Source organism: Schistocerca serialis, chromosome 4, assembly GCF_023864345.2.
Source record: "Schistocerca serialis cubense isolate TAMUIC-IGC-003099 chromosome 4, iqSchSeri2.2, whole genome shotgun sequence".
Classification (NCBI taxonomy): domain Eukaryota; kingdom Metazoa; phylum Arthropoda; class Insecta; order Orthoptera; family Acrididae; genus Schistocerca; species Schistocerca serialis.
The window spans coordinates 649,746,739-649,765,302 of NC_064641.1; the positions used below are offsets into that span (position 1 = coordinate 649,746,739).

At 42.5% G+C, this 18,564-nt stretch overlaps 1 protein-coding gene across 1 annotated transcript in view; it reads left to right on the forward strand.

Moving 5' to 3' along the window:
* LOC126474662 (clumping factor B-like) overlaps positions 1–17,573 on the forward strand; it is a 154,874-nt gene extending 137,301 nt beyond the window's left edge. The window contains exon 2 of the mRNA XM_050102141.1: positions 17,467–17,573. Within this exon, the coding sequence (XP_049958098.1) occupies positions 17,467–17,573 (107 nt within the window). The remainder of the gene's footprint in view (positions 1–17,466) is intronic.
* The last annotated feature ends 991 nt before the right edge of the window (positions 17,574–18,564 follow it).

Consider the following 18,564-nt stretch of genomic DNA (forward strand, 5'->3'; position numbering starts at 1 on the left):
TGAACCTTCATTCGTCGATGAATTTCAATAGGTTTCACATCCTCACTACGCAAAAAGCGAACAACAGAACGCTGTTCTTCCCTGGTGCAAGTCGCAAGTGGGGCGGCCATCTTTATACTGATACTGCGACGGTATGTGTGCATCTACACTATGCTGCCACCTATATGCCATTCTGCACGGTGTTTGTAGCACGCTTACCAACTTACAGGATAACGGCTCGAAATTTCGATTTGTTATTAGAAATTTAAGGTTTTCATTTGACTCGCCTCGTATCTAGTTTTGATGTAGGAAAAGAAGAGGTCCGCATGTAAAATGCCACCAAGTGAATACAGGGAATATAGAGAAAACAAAAGACCCTACCAGCCGATTTAAAGTTTGTAATCGGCACTTACTTGCACCCTTCTTCTTAATAGTCTCTTTGAGCTGCTGCTGCTGGTCTGCAATTGTTGCTCTGCGGTCCTTGATGTCATTGATGCCCGACAGCTTACTGTAGTACCGGCTGGATCTTCTGACATCAGATGAGGCGTCATCGACAGCGCTGGATAACGTCGACCCTACGGAAGGATGGGAGATCAGAGCAGGTCGTTCGACGCTCTCACCACGAGCGTTGGGTTCTCTAGTGGAAAAGCAGAATCAATTGCAGCCAAGTTCAGGTTGGAATCAGTTTATTTAATTCTCCAGCAGGTAGGAAGCTGGGCGTTCAAACCGCGGTCCTCTGTGGCAATGCCCTGTATCCTCGTCTGTGACCGCCGTGGCTTAACGTGGCCCAGAAACGGAGCGATCTCTCTAAGGAAAACATTCCCTGCCGGCGACCGGATTTTTGTGCCAATTGCTGGCGATGCTGACCATCACAGCCATGCCGCGAGTAGGGTGCGCAGGTGGCCTGTCCCAGCAGCGGCTGGTGTCAGAGGCGAAGTCACACAGGGAGTCAGCCCTAGCCTCTGACGTATGGCTGACGGTAGAAGTCGCTAAGCGTACGTAGATACGTCCTCGATCGACAATTGCCCCATCGGAGCTGCTACTGGACTGGAGGGTAAGCAGTCCCATAAGATGACGGACGTCAGTGGAAGCACCAGCGGACAAAGCTAGAGCGACAGTACTTCTCTAGGCCACACGGCAGTAGCCAGCTCTACAGCATTCGTTCACTCAACACCCTTTGTCACCTGGACACACATGTAGTGTGAGCATAGTTTGTAGTTTATGAATAACGGTTATTAGTCTCCGAAGAAACATTTCTATGAGAAATGTGAAGAATGTAGAAAGAATAGCAGACATCAGTTGTAAGGAATCTAGATGAATGATAGATCACTCATATTACAATTTTGATTATTTCATTATTTAATAATTATTGATAATTGATACGATAACATCGCAGTTATTCAAAAAATTAGAGCTGCATTAGCTGTGTAATAATTTGATGAGAAGCAGGAGAACTGTAATTCCAGAGTGTTGACAGTTTCATCCCACATTTTAGTATGTAAGGAAGTTTCCTAAGATGACTGGAAATTTTTAGAATCTCTTCCGTCTTGGACCTGCCCAAAACGATAATTGTGCAACGGGAGTTTCTGGCGGTAACTGCCGGCCTTTGTGACCGAGCGTTTCTAAGCGCTTCAGTCTGGAACCGCGCGACGGCTACGGTCGCAGGTTCGAATCCTCCCCCGGGCATGGATGTGTGTGATGTCTTTAGGTTAGTTAGGTGTAAGTAGTTCTAAGTTCTAGGGGACTGATGACCTCAGATGTTAAGTCCCATAGTGCTCAGAGCCATTTGAACCATTCTAGCGGTTACTATTAAAGAAACTGTCTCGCAACTTCGCAACGAACATGCCTCCGCTCCTGCCCGACCTTGGGTTTTGATGGCCACCAACCTGGGAAAGCAGAACCAATCCGCTAGCCTCGTTGAAACTGGGTTGCCATCTCTTGTCACTGTAGATCTGTTGGCTTTAAGACACAGCTTTGGGTCTCCGAAGTCATTCCTTTCGGACTGAATTTGTAAGATCCTGATCTGATTCTCGGTCTTTTGGTGGAGTGGCCGACTTGCACACATAACGTATGTTCTGCCAACATGATTTTATCACAGAAGATCCGAGGGTTACCCAGAAAGTAATGCACCGCATTTTTTATTCAACAGTTCTTTATGGAACATAATGAGAATTACACACGCGAAAGAATGGTCTTTTATCTACACACTCTATTTATCCACGTAACTGCCATCCCGTTCTACGGCTTTCCTCTAGTGCGAAACAAGGGCTTGTATGCCCTGTCGGTACCAATCCTTGGCTTGGTGGCGGAGCCACTGCTTCACTGTGTGAATCATCTCCTCATCGTCCTCAAAGTGTCTTCCACGAATGGCATCCTCTAATGGCCCAAACAAGTTCGGGGGGCCTAGGTCAGGTGTGACAGCCGTGAGTGGTCTCCCCGACTGCTGCAAATCGTGGAGCTTCGCCGAACCGCCTTCTGATGACCTCACCCTCCCCGCCCAGCGACTAACTGCACTTCTGTCGACAGCAGAGTCTCCATAGACTTTTCACAAGCGGAAACTTTGCGCGCTCACTCAGGAGACTTACAATAATACACGTATAACTTTTCGCATTCGTAGCGTTGTTTTCGGCTGAGAAAAAAAAGTGCGCTGCATTACTTTCTGGGCAACCCCCGTACAACTACAGAATGTTTTGATGAATGTGAGTTTAGTGCAATATGGACCATAAGCCTTGTGTCTTCTGAAATAGTAGAAGTAGCTTGAAGCGATTGGCGGTGTTATTGAGGAGCACTCAAATGAAAACCGAATACCCGCCGCAGTGGATCAATGGAATAGTTCTACTCAAGGGTAATCACCACACTCGTTAAGACATTTATCCCACTAGGGGACGAGACGGTAGTTCTTGTTTCGTAGAACGCTGTCGGCCGCTGACGGATCCACAACCGCATCCACTCGGATTCCATCGTCCAACTAAAACCGATGCCCACGCAAGTCTTTCTTCAGGTCACCAAAATTATGAAAATTACACCATGAAAGATCTGCTTTGTACGGACTAACTTTCAGTGTTTCCTAACCAAATCCCTGAAGCGTAGCCTTTGTTTGGTTGGCGGTGTGGGGCGCGGACGTTATCGTGCAGCCCGAGAGGAAACGACAAGGCCAGGAGTGTAAACATGCCACATCTCCCCAACCAAATAAATCCGAAGATATTTACGCAAGTTCCGGTGAGGTCATGATGACCTCCTTCGACCACAGGGGCTCTCTGCTTGTCGAGTTCCTCGAATGTGGAACCGCAATCAGTGCATAGCGCTACAAAGACGCTTTGCAGAATCTTTGACGCGCCATTGAAGTCAAAATGCCGAGCATCGTCTCTAAATACCATCTATGTGTATTTGTCTGAATACTGGTGTAACTATACTTACGGCTGTAATACAGAGGTCTGGTTCTCGTAAACTGTTCTCCTGTACTCTCTAGATGGTACTTAAAGGCCTGCACACATTTTATATTCTTTGTCCGCAGCTTTTTAAACATTTCTTGAGGACATACAAAATATCATTTTGTTGTTAATTTAAATATGTAGTCATTAATATAGATTGACTTTGGAAGATCCCTGATATGTATCAAAGGAGATCTGTAATTTTTTATCATGTTATCGGTAGGGTTTTTATAGCATACTGCCTCTGTGTATCTTGTGTTATATTATCCTATTGCTTACTCGTATCAGTATACTGTGGTTGTAAAACTTGTTTTGTGTCGGAATCAGTAATTGGTTAGGTCTGTGTAGCTTCGCACCAGGCTACTACTGATACTAATGAAGACTTTGAATTGTCATGCTAAACTTCAATCTCTAATATAACATTTCCAGTTTTGAGACGGCTGTATGGGTACATTCCGAAAGCCAATAAATTAAAAATCGAGTTGTACACTAAGCTACGTAACCTTTCACCTGAAGTCAAGGAACATGCAGTAACCTGGATGCTGCTTTCTTCGACTCTCTGGCTGTCAATGACGAATTGAGCGAGGTTAGTTTCGCAAGGCCTCTGTTTGCGGATTCCATGTTGATTACACGAATGGGTGTTTGGGATCGACCATAATCAATATGGATTCTGCTTAAAGAGATTTTTTGAAACTCAGCTTGCTTCCTTCGTCCTATGTAGTATATACCCCTTCCCCAGGTTCTACTACCAATTTGTGTGAGAATAATGACGTCGCCCACAGAGAAAAAAAAAGTATCTACGTGCTGAGGAAGGCCACTGCAGCACAACCGAAATGTCGCTTTTTCAGAATTCTGAGTATTGGGTATCATGATGCGGCTCTACACCCAGAACGTTTCACGACAATTTGAAGTTTCTTGTGTCGCGAAAATAACACTAAAATAATGCAAATGCTGCATTCACCTTGTTCAATATGTTTGATACCTACTGAAAGTCGCTAATTTAAATATTTTGATTATTTTTTTATTACTAGAGGGAGCAATCGCGCTGAATGATAATAGTACTGAAGACGCCTTTCATGGTTTCCTTCAGCTCAAAGTGTCCGGCGTCTATGAAACTGAAACTGAAGCTGATGCATTGAGAGTTTATGAGACGTCATTTTGATTATTATAGAGTGCCCTCTACGCAGAGGCACTTCTGTTTCTTGAACTGCATTGTGCAATACACCATTCATCGTACAGGGTGTCCAGAAAGTATTGCTATCACTTTAGAAAGTCTTAACTTGGGAATATTAGAGATAGAGGAACGTGGTTTGTTGTAGGGCGTCTAGCAGCTCTCAAAGTGCATTCTTTTGTCCTTTGTTACAGATTAGACTTGGAGTGCACTAAAATAGTGACAGCCCAGCAGAAGTGATGATGTGTCATCTCGTATGCAGAATCCAAAACTGCGACAACGGTAGAGCGAAATTACCGACTCATGTATGGGATAGAACCACTGGCAAAATTATGCGCGTATAAATTATTAAAAACTTTAAAGAGAGAGGAAGTGGTGAACACCTTCCTCGAAGTCGGCGTCCCCCTGTATTTCAAGCACGACTTGGTAGGGTGGAAACTGCATATCAGTGCAGCACCCAGAAATCAATTTGTCGGGTATCACGCGAACAGCAGGAAGTAAGTTCAGTTGTCCATTTAATGTTGCGTAAGAACAATTTTTTATTTAGTTGTCTTGATTGCAAAGTTTTTTTGAACAGAATTACCGGACTCGGCTATTAAAAAAAAAACCATCTTCCGAATCTACAATAGCAGTGAAAGAAAATCATTCCTATTATTACAATAAGAGATTAAAAACAAAAGACAGAAAATATAATATGAACACAATATACCTCTCATTCTGCGGCAATGAAACGAATCATAACAATGGAAAAAATGTTAAGAGGTAAAACTGTCAAACATGCCTCAACTTTACATACGATAACAGGATCCAAAGCTATTCGAGACCTTGTAGATACATGCATATATGTCCGGTTGAAGCACAATGCCAGTTTTTACATACCATTTTTACATAGTTATGACTTCCTGTAGAGTGAGAGGTACATCGTGTATATATTATAGGCTTACCTTTTCTTTTAATCTCTTATAGTCGTAGATATTAATGTTTTTTCTATCACTTCTATTGTAGATTCTAAAGATGCTATTGCATAGACGAAACCGGTAATTCCGTTCAAAAACTTTGCGGCAAAAACAATTAAATAAAACATTACGTAGGTCTGTATAATGCGATCTCTCTTCAGATTGTCATTTTACGTCAAATTCTCTTATATTACGTAACCGATTATCTCTTTTTTTTTTGCGAACAAGGTCCGAATGGTCCAACCACTGAGCCAACGATCGATCTCTCCCATGTGCAGTCGCCTGTCACTTGCTGCCTTCCATAGATGCTGACAATGACAATTACATCTTCCAACATGACAGTGCACCGCCACATTGGAGATTGAATATGGGGGACATACTGAAGGACACACTTACCAAGAGGTGGATGGGTAATGATGGCCCCGCCGCACGCCTGCCGCGCTCTCCCGACGTCACGCCATTAGATTTGTTTTGGTTGCGTTACGTCAAGGATCGCGTGTACACAACACAGATCAATGACACTGCTGCCCGTCGTGCACGAATCAGTAAGGCAAGCAGAACTGTTGATGGCGAAATGGCGATCCGTGTATGTGCAGAACTTGGATATTGTCTTGATGAACTACAAGGGACATGTGGGGCACACATCGAAATTCTGGCAAAAGAGGAAAAAAATTTTTAGAGCTGTATAACGTTTTACAAGCCACGATTCTATAATAGTTTCCGAGCTGTGATACTTTGAAATGGTAGCCTGACTTTATAGCTACTACACTACTGGCCATTAAAATTTCTACACCACGAAGATGACGTGCTACAGGCGCGAAATTTAAACGACAGGAAGAAGATGCTGTTATATGCAAATTATCAGCTTTTCAGAGCATTCACACAAGGTTGGCGCTGGTGGCGACACCTACAACGTGCTGACATGAGGGAAGTTTCCAACAGATTTCTCATACACAAACGGCAGTTGACCGGCGTTGCCTGGTGAAACGTTGTTGTGATGCCTCGTGTAAGGAGGAGAAATGCGTACCATCACGTTTCCAGCTTTGATAAAGGTCGGATTGTAGCCTTTCGCGATTGCGGTTTACCGAATCGCGACAATGCTGCTCGCGTTGGTCGAGATCCAATGACTGTTAGCAGAATATGCAATCGGTGGGTTCAGGAGGGTAATACGGAACGCCGTGCTGGATCCCAACGGCCTCGTATCACTAGCAGTTGAGATGACAGGCATTTTATCCGCATGGCTGTAACGGATCGTGCAGCCACGTCTCGACCCCCGAGTCAACAGACGTTTCCAAGACCACAACCATCTGCACAAACAGTTCCATGACGTTTGCAGCAGCATGGACTATCAGCTCGGAGACCATGGCTGCGGTTACCATTGACGCCGCATCACAGACAAAAGCGCCAGCGAGGGTGTACTCAACAACGATCTTGGTTCACGAATGGCAAAACGTCATTTTTTCGGATGTATCCAGGTTCTGTTTACAGCATCATGATGGTTGCATCCGTGTTTGGCGACATCGCGGTGAACGCACATTGGAGGTGTGTATTCGTCATCACCATACTGGCGTATCACCCGTGTGATGGTATGGGGTGACATTGGTTATACGTCTCGATCACCTCTTGTTGGCATTGACGGCACTTTGAACAGTGGACGTTACATTTCAGATGTGTTACGACTCGTGGCTCCACCTTTCATTCGCTCCCTGCGAAACCCTACATTTCAGCAGGGTAATGCACGACCGCATGTTGCGGGTCCTGTACGGGCTTTTCTGGATACAGAAAATATTCGACTGCTGCCCTGACTAGCACATTCTCCAGATCTCTCACCAATTGAAAACGTCTGGTCAATGGTGGGCGAGCAACTGGCTCGTCACAATACGCCAGTCACTACTCTTGATGAACTGTGGTATCGCGTTGAAGCTGCATGGGCAGCTGTACCTGTACACGCCATCCAAGCTCTGTTTGACTCTATGACCAGGCGTATCAAGGCCGTTATTAAGGCCAGAGGTGGTTGTTCTGGGTACTGATTTCTCAGGATCTACGCACCCAAATTGCGTGAAAATGCAATCACATGTCAGATCTAGTATAATATATTTGTCCAATGAATACCTGTTTATCATCTGCATTTCTTCTTGGTGTAGCAATTTTAATGGCCCGTAGTGTATTTTATTAAAAGTATTAGACTACAGTGTTTCCTATTATATCAGATTTTTGTAACATTTTTGTATCTTCTTTTGTTTTATTTTACATTAAGTATGTTACGTATTTGACAATAATGTTAGAAAATTTTTTCATGTTATTTACTCATACAAAATTCTAGCCAATAGTTCATGTTTTGTGAGAACTAAGCCCCTATTATTCATGGTACAGTTTTTTCGTTTATTTACGAATAATGTCAGATATCTCTCCAGCAGCTGTTACGCTGTTAAGTTATTGTGTACATCATCTTCATGACTTGTCACCACTTGCCTTTACAAATTCCAGTATGTGACCACATATTTGCTGCCGTCAGTGTCAATTTGGCATTTACTTATTCTTCATAGACACTGCTTTGACACTTTTGTTATAAAACCATTATTTCTTTATAGTATGTAATATCTGTTGGACTAGTCAACTGCAGCATGAGGTCTTCTTTCCATTTAATGTTTTTTGTTCTTTATGCTTACATGTTCATATGTTGTTTGACAGTTGTCCACTAGATATTAGGTACAATTTTCTACTAGCGTCTTAAACATCCAAGTGCTTTGACCGTTACCTACAGATTATTGCTCAGAGAAACACTACCATGTTTAATAATGCTTTTCGTGCAGCCACAGGACATTGTGTTATGACTCAAACTGTGCGCAATAGGCTGCATGATGCGCAATTTCATTCCTGACATCCATAGCGAGATCCATCTTTGCAACCACGACACCATGAACCGCGGTATAGATGGGCCCAGCAACATGCCGAATGGACCGTTGAGGATTGGCATCACTTTCTCTTCACCGATGAGTGTCGCACATGCCTTCAACCAGACAATCGTCGGAGACGAGTTTGGACGGAACTTGGTCAGGCTGATCGCCTTAGACATACTGTCCAGCGAGTGCAGCAAGATGCAGGTTCCTTGCTGTTTTGAGGTGGCATTATATGGGGATGATGTACGCCGCTGGTGGTCATGGGGGACATCGTAAAGTCTGTACGATACGTGAATGCCATCCGACCGATAGTGCAATCATATCGGCAGCATATGGCGAGGCATTCGTTTTCATGGACGACAATTTGCGCCCCCGTCGTGCACATCTTGTGAATGACTTCCTTCAGGACAACGACATCGCTCGAGTAGAGTAGCCAGCATGTTCAGACATGAACCCTATCAAACATGCCTGGGGTAGATTTGAAAGGGCTGTTTATGGACGACGTGGCCCATTAACTACTCTGAGGAATCTACGCCGAATCGCCTTTGAGGAGGGACAATCTGGACCAACAGCGCCTTGATGAACTTGTGGATAGAATGCCACGATGAATACAGGCATCCATCAATGCAAGACGACGTGCTACTGGGTATTAGAGGTACCGGTGTGTCAGTAATCTGGACCACCACGTCTGAAGGTCTCCCTGTATGGTGGTACAACATGCAATATGTGGTTTTCAGGAGCAATAAAAAGGGCGGAAATGATGTTTATGTTGATCTCTATTCCAATTTTGTGTACAGGTTCCGGAACTCTCGGAACAGAGGTGATGCAAAACTATTTTTGATGTGTGTATATTTGTAATGGTGGCTTAGTTATTCACTTCTGTCTACCTGAGAGACTGCCAAAGAAGTTCGCCGAAGATCATCGAGTCTCCTGCAGTCGGTAGTTATATCGTCATCGTATGATGGAAGGTTTGGTGGAGGTCGTAACCAACTTTTCAGTGTTTTTACTATGATAGTACTTACTTCTCTAGCCCTCTAATTAGTGTCTATACTGTCCTGTTAAGTGATGTCACTACTGAGTGCACCGTTAATATCCTGTGTAGAATAGGAATTCATTACGTATTGTAACACCTGAGGAGCATCCACTGTCGAACAGTGACATAAGAGATGTATTTACTTGAACTGTTCTTAACCTTGTAAGAATTCGCGTTCGTTTTGTATGTGTTTATAAAATCTTAACATAATTTATCTGTACCTTTGGATGGATATGTCTAAGACTGAAAGCCGTTGATGCTTAAAGTTCTTATGAAACTCTGTCAAATAGGCTTTTCATGTCTTTATGGACCCCGCGTCCTGCAGCAGCCATATGGAATAGACTACTGGTGCTTGCCGTTAGGCATACGTAATTGGCTGCCACAGATTCAAACTGAAAGTGACATAACCGGCAATTAAAGCATTTCAATCTCTCGATTTTATCGAGGCGAATAGCTAGTTAACCAATATCGCACTGGCATTTGGTTAATTGACTTTCATGTGATGGCTAAGCTCCTTGTCTCAATATTATTAAGGTCACTGATCGTAGAGGGCAGTTTCTTGGTTAAATGCATGTTTCATTACGATCATTATGTGTGAACTCACACAGACCAGAGTGTGTACTACTGTGACGTAATGCATCACATACGTGTTCTTCACTACTGCATGTAATACCTCGCTGGCTGATCACGTGATTTTTACGCAGTGGCGTTGTTGGAACGAGCAGTATAACTGCAGAGCTCAACTTACGAGCACTTATGCAGGAGACGTGACCAAAACGCCTGTCGGCGAATCGGCTTCCGTGCAGCGACATTTCCACTAGAGTTTGCTTAATTAGAAGGTACGACTAATTTAAACTTCCTCATTGTGCGTAAACTGTACTTCCTTAAACGTCAGATCTCCAGCTTGTGTGTGACTCCGGTCGCTACTTAGTGCTTCTCACTTGTTCAATATAACACCTCCCATACTGTCTACGGCTGCCAAACATTTATCATAAGAGCTCCAAGTCGGGTGAAACTTATTTTTCAGATTACATTGGATGGCACCTCTGGACATGCTAAGGACGAAATAGGTTTTAAGGGAGATTCAAGGATTCAATTTCGCGCACTGATATTAAAGAATGGCATTACTCCGCAAGATGAACGGTTCTCGGTTTGGTTGTAAAAAAGTGACTTTTAGGCCAGAAATACTCAGCGTAGTAACCTTACTTTTTAATGTGCTTCTTCCAAATTTTTTTCTCTGTGTAAATTTCCGATGCTCCAAAAAATACCTATCTAAGACTGTCATAAAATCAATACTGAATTCTAAACGTGTTCGAGCTACAAATGTTCGAATAACTTGTTGTCAACAAGTTCGAAATTAGCTAACGGGGGTGCATACTTATGAACAGGTGCTGTTCCTCGAAGACAGATTATTTTTCTTTTGCAATTTTGCTTTTTATTACGTACTTTGTCCACCCAGTTTTCAAGTGTGTTATCTTCGCCATTAGTTGTCTTAACCTCGTCAGCGAACTCAATAAGAAGAAGGCCTTTTGAAGTCCCAGAAACCATGAAACGTAACCTGTCTGGCAGATGAAACAACGTCCCCTTTTGTGGCGTACGGCCAAGGCCTTACAATCATTGATTTTTATTGATGTCTCGTGTCTGACTCTTAGTATTGGAGCCCCGTCCCTTTCATTGTGACAGTACGGCACACAAATTCAGTTGCTCCTTTTAAAGCTGTCTAGATATCGCTGAGAAAATCGTTTTCACGTTTCGTTAGGCAAATGTCAAACTTAACATACATCATTCGCAAAAATTTCCAGTAGTTAACGAACAATCAAAAATGCACCGTGCAATCTGATGTTTGTATTTCGCCTTTTATCAGCCTTTAATGATTGCTCTCTCTATAGAATAACGTGCAATTATTGTTGGTTTTATCTATGGCCTTAATTCTGGGAAGTCTAGCCGGTAAAACTTTTCAAAGAGAAATACAGTTATGTTTGAATTCAGCCAGCTAACTGTTGACAATCAAAACGTAGATTTCTTACAACGTAATACCAATTATGGATGCCTTGGCAATAAAGCGGCCAAAACGAAGAATTTTATTAAGAAAAAGAGTTCCAAGAGAAAGACAGGTTGCAATAGTATTGTAGCGGTCATCTTAAACACATCAGTTAGGCACCTGTCTATAACGTCTTCATAAAGATTACATCCTTCATGTCTTTGGTCGACCTGTGTCTGTCCACCCTTTCCGAGGGAAGTTCAGAATTTTCTTGAGTAATTTCATTTCCCATTCTAACCACTAGTTCGCACTTAGCCTTACATTCATCTGTTTTCTCAGTAGTAGCTCTTACACTCAACTCAAACACGAACGCTTTCATTTTTGTGCAAATCACTTCAAGAATCTCATCTCTTGTGCTCGGGTATTCTTGCTATCTGTCTTCTCATTTGTACATTTATAGCTTTCATACCATAGTAAAATTATAGTTAGTTCTATAAAATCGAATTTTTGTAACTTTTGGCGATTTGTGGTTAAATGTTCTGTTTATTGTTCCACATGATGTTTTCAATTGGAACATCTTTTCGTCTATATCTTTAGCACAATCAAAGCTTTTGTAACGACCCAAATATGTAAAACATTACACCGGTTGTTAATTACCGTCTTCGACCGTAGTGACTATTTACCTTGAATGACCATAACTTACGTCATATATAATGAGATTTTAAGATTATTTTCTGTTCTTATTTGACTCATCACGTATACTCCATATTGGATTTCATCTTGACCTTCTTGTATTATTACTTCACCATCTGAAACAGTAAATGAGTATTTTTACCTAATCTAATTTCTAAACAACTAGCTGAGTTCCTGTTTATAATGACGGGTGAAGAGAACAGCTCTATCTTGTTCCTTGCTGCTTTTTTTTGTCTCATTTGTTCCTTTCGCTTTTGTACTTATTAGTGTTTTCGTTCAAGGTAAAAGCTTTTGATTGACCGTGTAAGTAATGCGTAGTGGGTAGCCAATGCCACATTTTACTGTCTATATGTGCCGATCAACTCAATCGTCGTCTTTTTCAATATCACTAAAAGCAATTTCGGTTTCAGGAATAAATGTTTTTCTGCAAGTAATTATCCTGTAGTAATAATGTCACTACACGAATGCACTTTTCTAAATCAACTTTGATCTTTTTAAACGTGTTCCTCAGCTACAACTACCAAGGCCCCGTCTAGAAAGTGAAAGTAAGTCCACACATGTTCTGAATCAAGTGCTAAGCCCTCTCACACACAATATTTAGATCCATAAATCAAACTAGTACTGCAGTCAGACTGCAAAGGGTTTGTAGAAAATTACCTTCTTATTTTCTTTTTCCGCACGGATTACAATGGGCATAGTAAAAGGAAACTGAATTTATGTGAACCAGAATAATGATAACAAGCTTCTCAGCATCTGTGATAATTGTGTAACGTGCACCGTTGAATGAAAATTTTTTTAACGGCAAGCCTCAAGAAGAGCCTTTCGACAGATCGCCATTGAGTGCTCAACCAGCGAACAGCTGAAGATACTGTTATTATCAAACGTTTTACAGCCACTAGCAGTTGTACTCTGGGTTTGTGACTTGGTTAATTATATAGTTATAGTTTTTTAATATCGATAGTGACCGGGCCAAATATCTCACGAAAGAAGCATCAAACGAAAAGACTACAAAGAACGAAACTCGTCTAACTTGAAATGGGGAAACCAGATTGCGCTATGGTTGGCCCGCTAGATGGCACTGCCATAGGTCAAACGGATATCAGCTGCGTTTTTTTAACTAGGAACCCCCATTTTTTATTACATATGCGTGTAGTATGTAAAGAAATATGAACGCTTTAGTTGGACCACTTTTTTCGCTTTGTGATAGATGGCGCTGTAATAGTCACAAACGTATAAGTACGTGGTATCACGTAACATTCTGCCATTGCGGACGGTATTTGCTTCGTGATACATTACCCCATTACCCGTGTTAAAATGGACCGTTTATCAATTGCGGAAAAGGTCGATATCGTGTTGATGTATGGCCATTGTGATCAAAATGCCCAACGGGCGTGTGCTATGTATGCTGCTCGGCATCCTGAACGACGACATTCAAGTGTCCGGACCGTTCGCCGGATAGTTACGTTATTTAAGGAAACAGGAAGTGTTCAGCCACATGTGAAACGTCATCTACGACCTGCGACAAATGATGATGCCCAAGTAGGTGCTTTAGCTGCTGTTGCAGCTAATCCGCACATCAGTAGCAGACAAACTGCGCGAGAATCGGGAATCTCATAAACGTCGGTGCTGAGAATGCTACATCAACATCGATTGCACACGTACCATATACCTATGCACCAGGAATTGCATGGCGACGACTTTGAACGTCGTGTACAGTTCTGCCACTGGGCGCAAGATAAATTACGGGCCGATGACAAATTTTTTGCACGTTCTGTTTAGCGACGGAGCGTCATTCACCAACAGCGGTAACGTAAACCGGCATAATATGCACTATTGGGCAACGGAAAATCCTCGATGGCTGCCACAAGTGGAACGTCAACGACCTTGGCAGATAATGTATGGTGCGGCATTTCGGGAGGAATGATAATTGGCCCCCATTTTATCAATGGCAGTCTAATTGGTTCAATGTATGCTGATTTCCTACGTAATGTTCTAGCGATGTTGCTACAAGATGTTTCATTGCGTGACAGAATGGCGATGTACTTCCAACATAACATGATTGATGTCCGGCACATAGCTCGCGTGCGGTTGAAGCGGTATTGAATAGCATATTTCATGACAGGTGAATTGGTCGTCGAAGCACCATACCATGGCCCGCACGTTCACCGGATCTGACGTCCACGGATTTCTTTCTGTGGGGAAAGTTGAAGGATATTTGCTATCGTGATCCACCGACCACGCCTGACAACATGCGTCAACGCATTGTCAATGCATGTGCGAACATGACGGAAGACGCACTACTCGATGTTGAGAGGAATGTCGTTACACGTATTGCCAAATGCACTGAGGTTGACGGACATCATTTTGAGCATTTATTGCATTAATGTGGTGTTTACGGGTAATCACGCTGTAACAGCATGCGTTCACAAAGGTACATCTATCACATTGGAACAACCGAAATAAAATGTTCAAACGTATCTACGTTCTGTATGTTAATTTAAAAAACCTACCTGTTACCAACTGTTCGTATAAAATTGTGAGCCATATGTTTGGGACTATTACAGCGCCATGTATCACAAAGCGAAAAAAGTGGTCCAACTAAAACATTCGTATTTATTTACGTAGTACACGAATATGTAATAAAAAAATGGGGGTTCCTAGTTTAAAAAAAACGCAGTTGATATCCGTTTGACCTATGGCAGCGCCATCTAGCGGGCTAACCATAGCGCCATCTGGTTTCCCCCTTCAAGGTAAATCCGTTCTTTGTAGTTTTTTCGTTTGACGCTTATTTCGTGAGATATTTGGCCCGGTCACGATCAATGGATCACCCTGTATATAACATAATTTTGGTATATCCTTTTATATACATTCTTCCAACCTAAGGTTTGGGAACACAAGAAACTTCTGTATTTATTATCATTGCAGGGCCGAAATTGGTTTCCGATGTTCCACACCCAACCGTGAATCTGTACGCTGTACCTTGATTGAGAGAGTTGCCTATTCTGAGGCGCGCCACTCGCTACCTCTGTCGTAGCCTGTATTGCTCGATCCCCCGGAACGTGGCCTAGCCTTCGCACTCCCACTCAACTATACATCCAGAGTTGAGGAGGACCATATCAAAGGATTTAACTGAAACAGTAAGGTCTAGCTCTCTGTCAGGTCTGGGAATAACAAACGTGGAGGTGGCGAAAGTCTATTCCCATTCTGTTTTCTCATGCTGCCGGCCGATATGGCAGTGCGGTTCTAGGCGCTCCAGTCAGGAACCGCGTGACCGCTACGGTCGCAGGTTCGAATCCTGCCTCGGGCATGGATGTGTGTGATGTCCTTAGGTTAGTTAGGTTTAAGTAGTTCTAAGTTCTAGGGGACTGATGACCACAGATATTAAGTCCCATAGTGCTCAGAGCCATTTTTTTCTCATGCTCTTTGTTTTATTGTTTTGTTTGTTTTGTTTCGTTTCGTTTCTTGGTTTTGCATATTACGTTTGACGTATATTTTGTTATTTTACAGTATTTAGTTTATGTTGCGTCTTTGATAGTCAATGCAATAATGAGGGATCTTATGTTACAAAATTACAAAGAAGAGGTGCATACACATGCAGATAGTTCACCATGTACATCTGATTGTTACAATATTACTGCACAATTTACAGCGTGTATCAAAATTTTTAAAGCAATTAGGTTTTTCTGTGGTTTATCCGCTCTTGAACCACGCGTACCTAAACATGTTCACAAATCGAGGGGATGAAAACTTATTATGAATAAAAGATTGAGTATTCCTCTGGTGCAGATTTACATCATAGCCGAATAGTAGGATTACATCAGAGAACTGTTTCAGAAAATTCTTCCACCGTCTGAATGTGCAAACATCAAGTGGCTGGATTATGCCTATTGTTCCATCAGAGATCATCATAATTTTACGTCCTCATTACCTTTGTCTATGTTGTTAAATTTCTTTGCGATTTTTCCTGCCTAGGAATCCAAACGCAGAATCCTACAGACAGCATGTAAGTGATCATCCGCAAACCATTTAACAGCGAGATCTGATGTTAATATACCAGACGTTTAAGCTAATGCTACAATATTGTCGGTTTTGTACAATGGGTCGATACTGGCCACCTGTTTACGTCAGAACTACAATCAAAGAGGCTTGTAAAACACAACTTGCAGTTAGGATTGGCTGTATCGTGTAGCTATGAGTTAACGAATTCAACGATTGCGCGATATATTCAATTTTTACTGTTCCTTTGAAGGATAGGGTATGACATGCGCGGGTGTCCAAATTAAATCGAGATTGGTCCGAATTGTAAACATTATTCTCTCGTAATGATGCATTATTAGACTTTACTGTAAATGCATCAGCTTATTCTATTAATTCCTCTTTATTGGTTAATTGTTTTTGAGTAACAATTTTATTAATCTTTCTGAAAATAATTGTATGCCTTACCTTAAAATGGTGAACCTCTTTCGCAGATGCTGTGAATATGTGGCACGACGAATTAACTTCGTCTTTCGCCCTCAAAGCCCATCGTTTCAGGTCCAACTAATGAATAGGTAGTGGTTCGTCTTCTTTAATTTTTCCAATACGTATTTGGAAGGCTGTAATAATTTGTGGCTTCGTGTCCCACCTTCAATGACTTCGTGTTTCCCATCTATGAAGTGATTTTGTATCCTTAACCTTTCTGAAATTATGTTGGACTGTTTTTAAACATTTATTCCTCTTATTTTCATTTCAAAACGTAGCTGCCCTTTTTTTATATTCCAGGTCTATTACCATTTTACGCTTCTTACTGTCTTCCACAACATTCCCATAATCCTCTTCAAACACCTCTTCCACTGCGACTGCCACAGAAAATACTCTTTCGTCATCATAGGTCAAAGTACTATAGCTGTCTCCAAATACATCTGTGTTGATGGCCTCTTTAATCAAATTCGCTAACTGTAATGCGAAAGATGTTTCTCTGTCGGTAATGATAGAGTCGATATCGTATTGCGGATGATCGAAGTTTTTGTGTAATAGGTGTAATACATGCTTTGAACCCATCGTGCTGCATTTGGAAAAAGCCTGTATACACTCAATCTGTTACACTCTGTACACACAATTCGATTTCAGTCCAACGTATGGTCTGCAAATTCCGGCCTCCTGTGTATGGGAGCGGTAATTACCCAATGGCAGTACGTGCACCTGTACGCACGCAGTTGAAGCGCATACACTGAGTACCTATCCTACTGTCCGGCAGTCCAACACTTCATCATCATCGTGTTTCCGCCAAGCGATTTGATGTCCATACCCGCCCTGCCGCATGTGTATTGGTGTAAACAACAGGCGGCCATGCGCGCGTGTGCGGAAGTCTTGGGCAGACCGAGGGCGTCGTGCTCTCGTCGCCGCCCTTCCCCCAGAGTCCACTGTCGCAGTATACATGTTGTCAGTAAAGCCCGTATTAATGCTTCCTACATGCTCATAGTTACAGCAGCCTTTGTAATAATTTATATTGTTGATTAGGCTTTCCATTTTTACGCTCTTCTGGCGATCTATCGCAAATACGAGGATTGGAACTTTAATAGTGCCAACTATTTTTTCACCCTACCCCCATGAACCATGGACCTTGCCGTTGGTGGGGAGGCTTGCGCGCCTCGGCGATACAGATGGCCGTACCGTAGGTGCAACCACAACGGAGGGGTATCTGTTGAGAGGCCAGACAAACGTGTGGTTCCTGAAGAGGGGCAGCAGCCTTTTCAGTAGTTGCAGGGGCAACAGTCTGGATGATTGACTGATCTGGCCTTGCAACACTAACCAAAACGGCCTTGCTGTGCTGGTACTGCGAACGGCTGAAAGCAAGGGGAAACTACAGCCGTAATTTTTCCCGAGGGCATGCAGCTTTACTGTATGGTTAAATGATGATGGCGTCCTCTTGGGTAAAATATTCCGGAGGTAAAATAGTCCCCCATTCGGATCTCCGGGCGGGGACTACTCAGGAGGACGTCATTATCAGGAGAAAGAAAACTGGCGTTCTACGGATCGGAGCGTGGAATGTCAGATCCCTTAATCGGGCAGGTAGGTTAGAAAATTTAAAAAGGGAAATGGATAGGTTAAAGTTATAGTGGGAATTAGTGAAGTTCGGTGGCAGGAGGAACAAGACTTTTGGTCAGGTGAATACAGGGTTATAAATACAAAATCAAATAGGGGTAATGCAGGAGTAGGTTTAATAATGAATAAAAAATAGGAGTGCGGGTAAGCTACTACCATCAGCATAATGAACGCATTATTGTGGCCAAGATAGACACGAAGCCCACGCCTACTACAGTAGTACAAGTTTATATGCCAACTAGCTCTGCAGATTATGAAGAAATTGATGAAATGTATGATGAGATAAAGGAAATTATTCAGATAGTGAAGGAAGACGAAAATTTAATAGTCATGGGG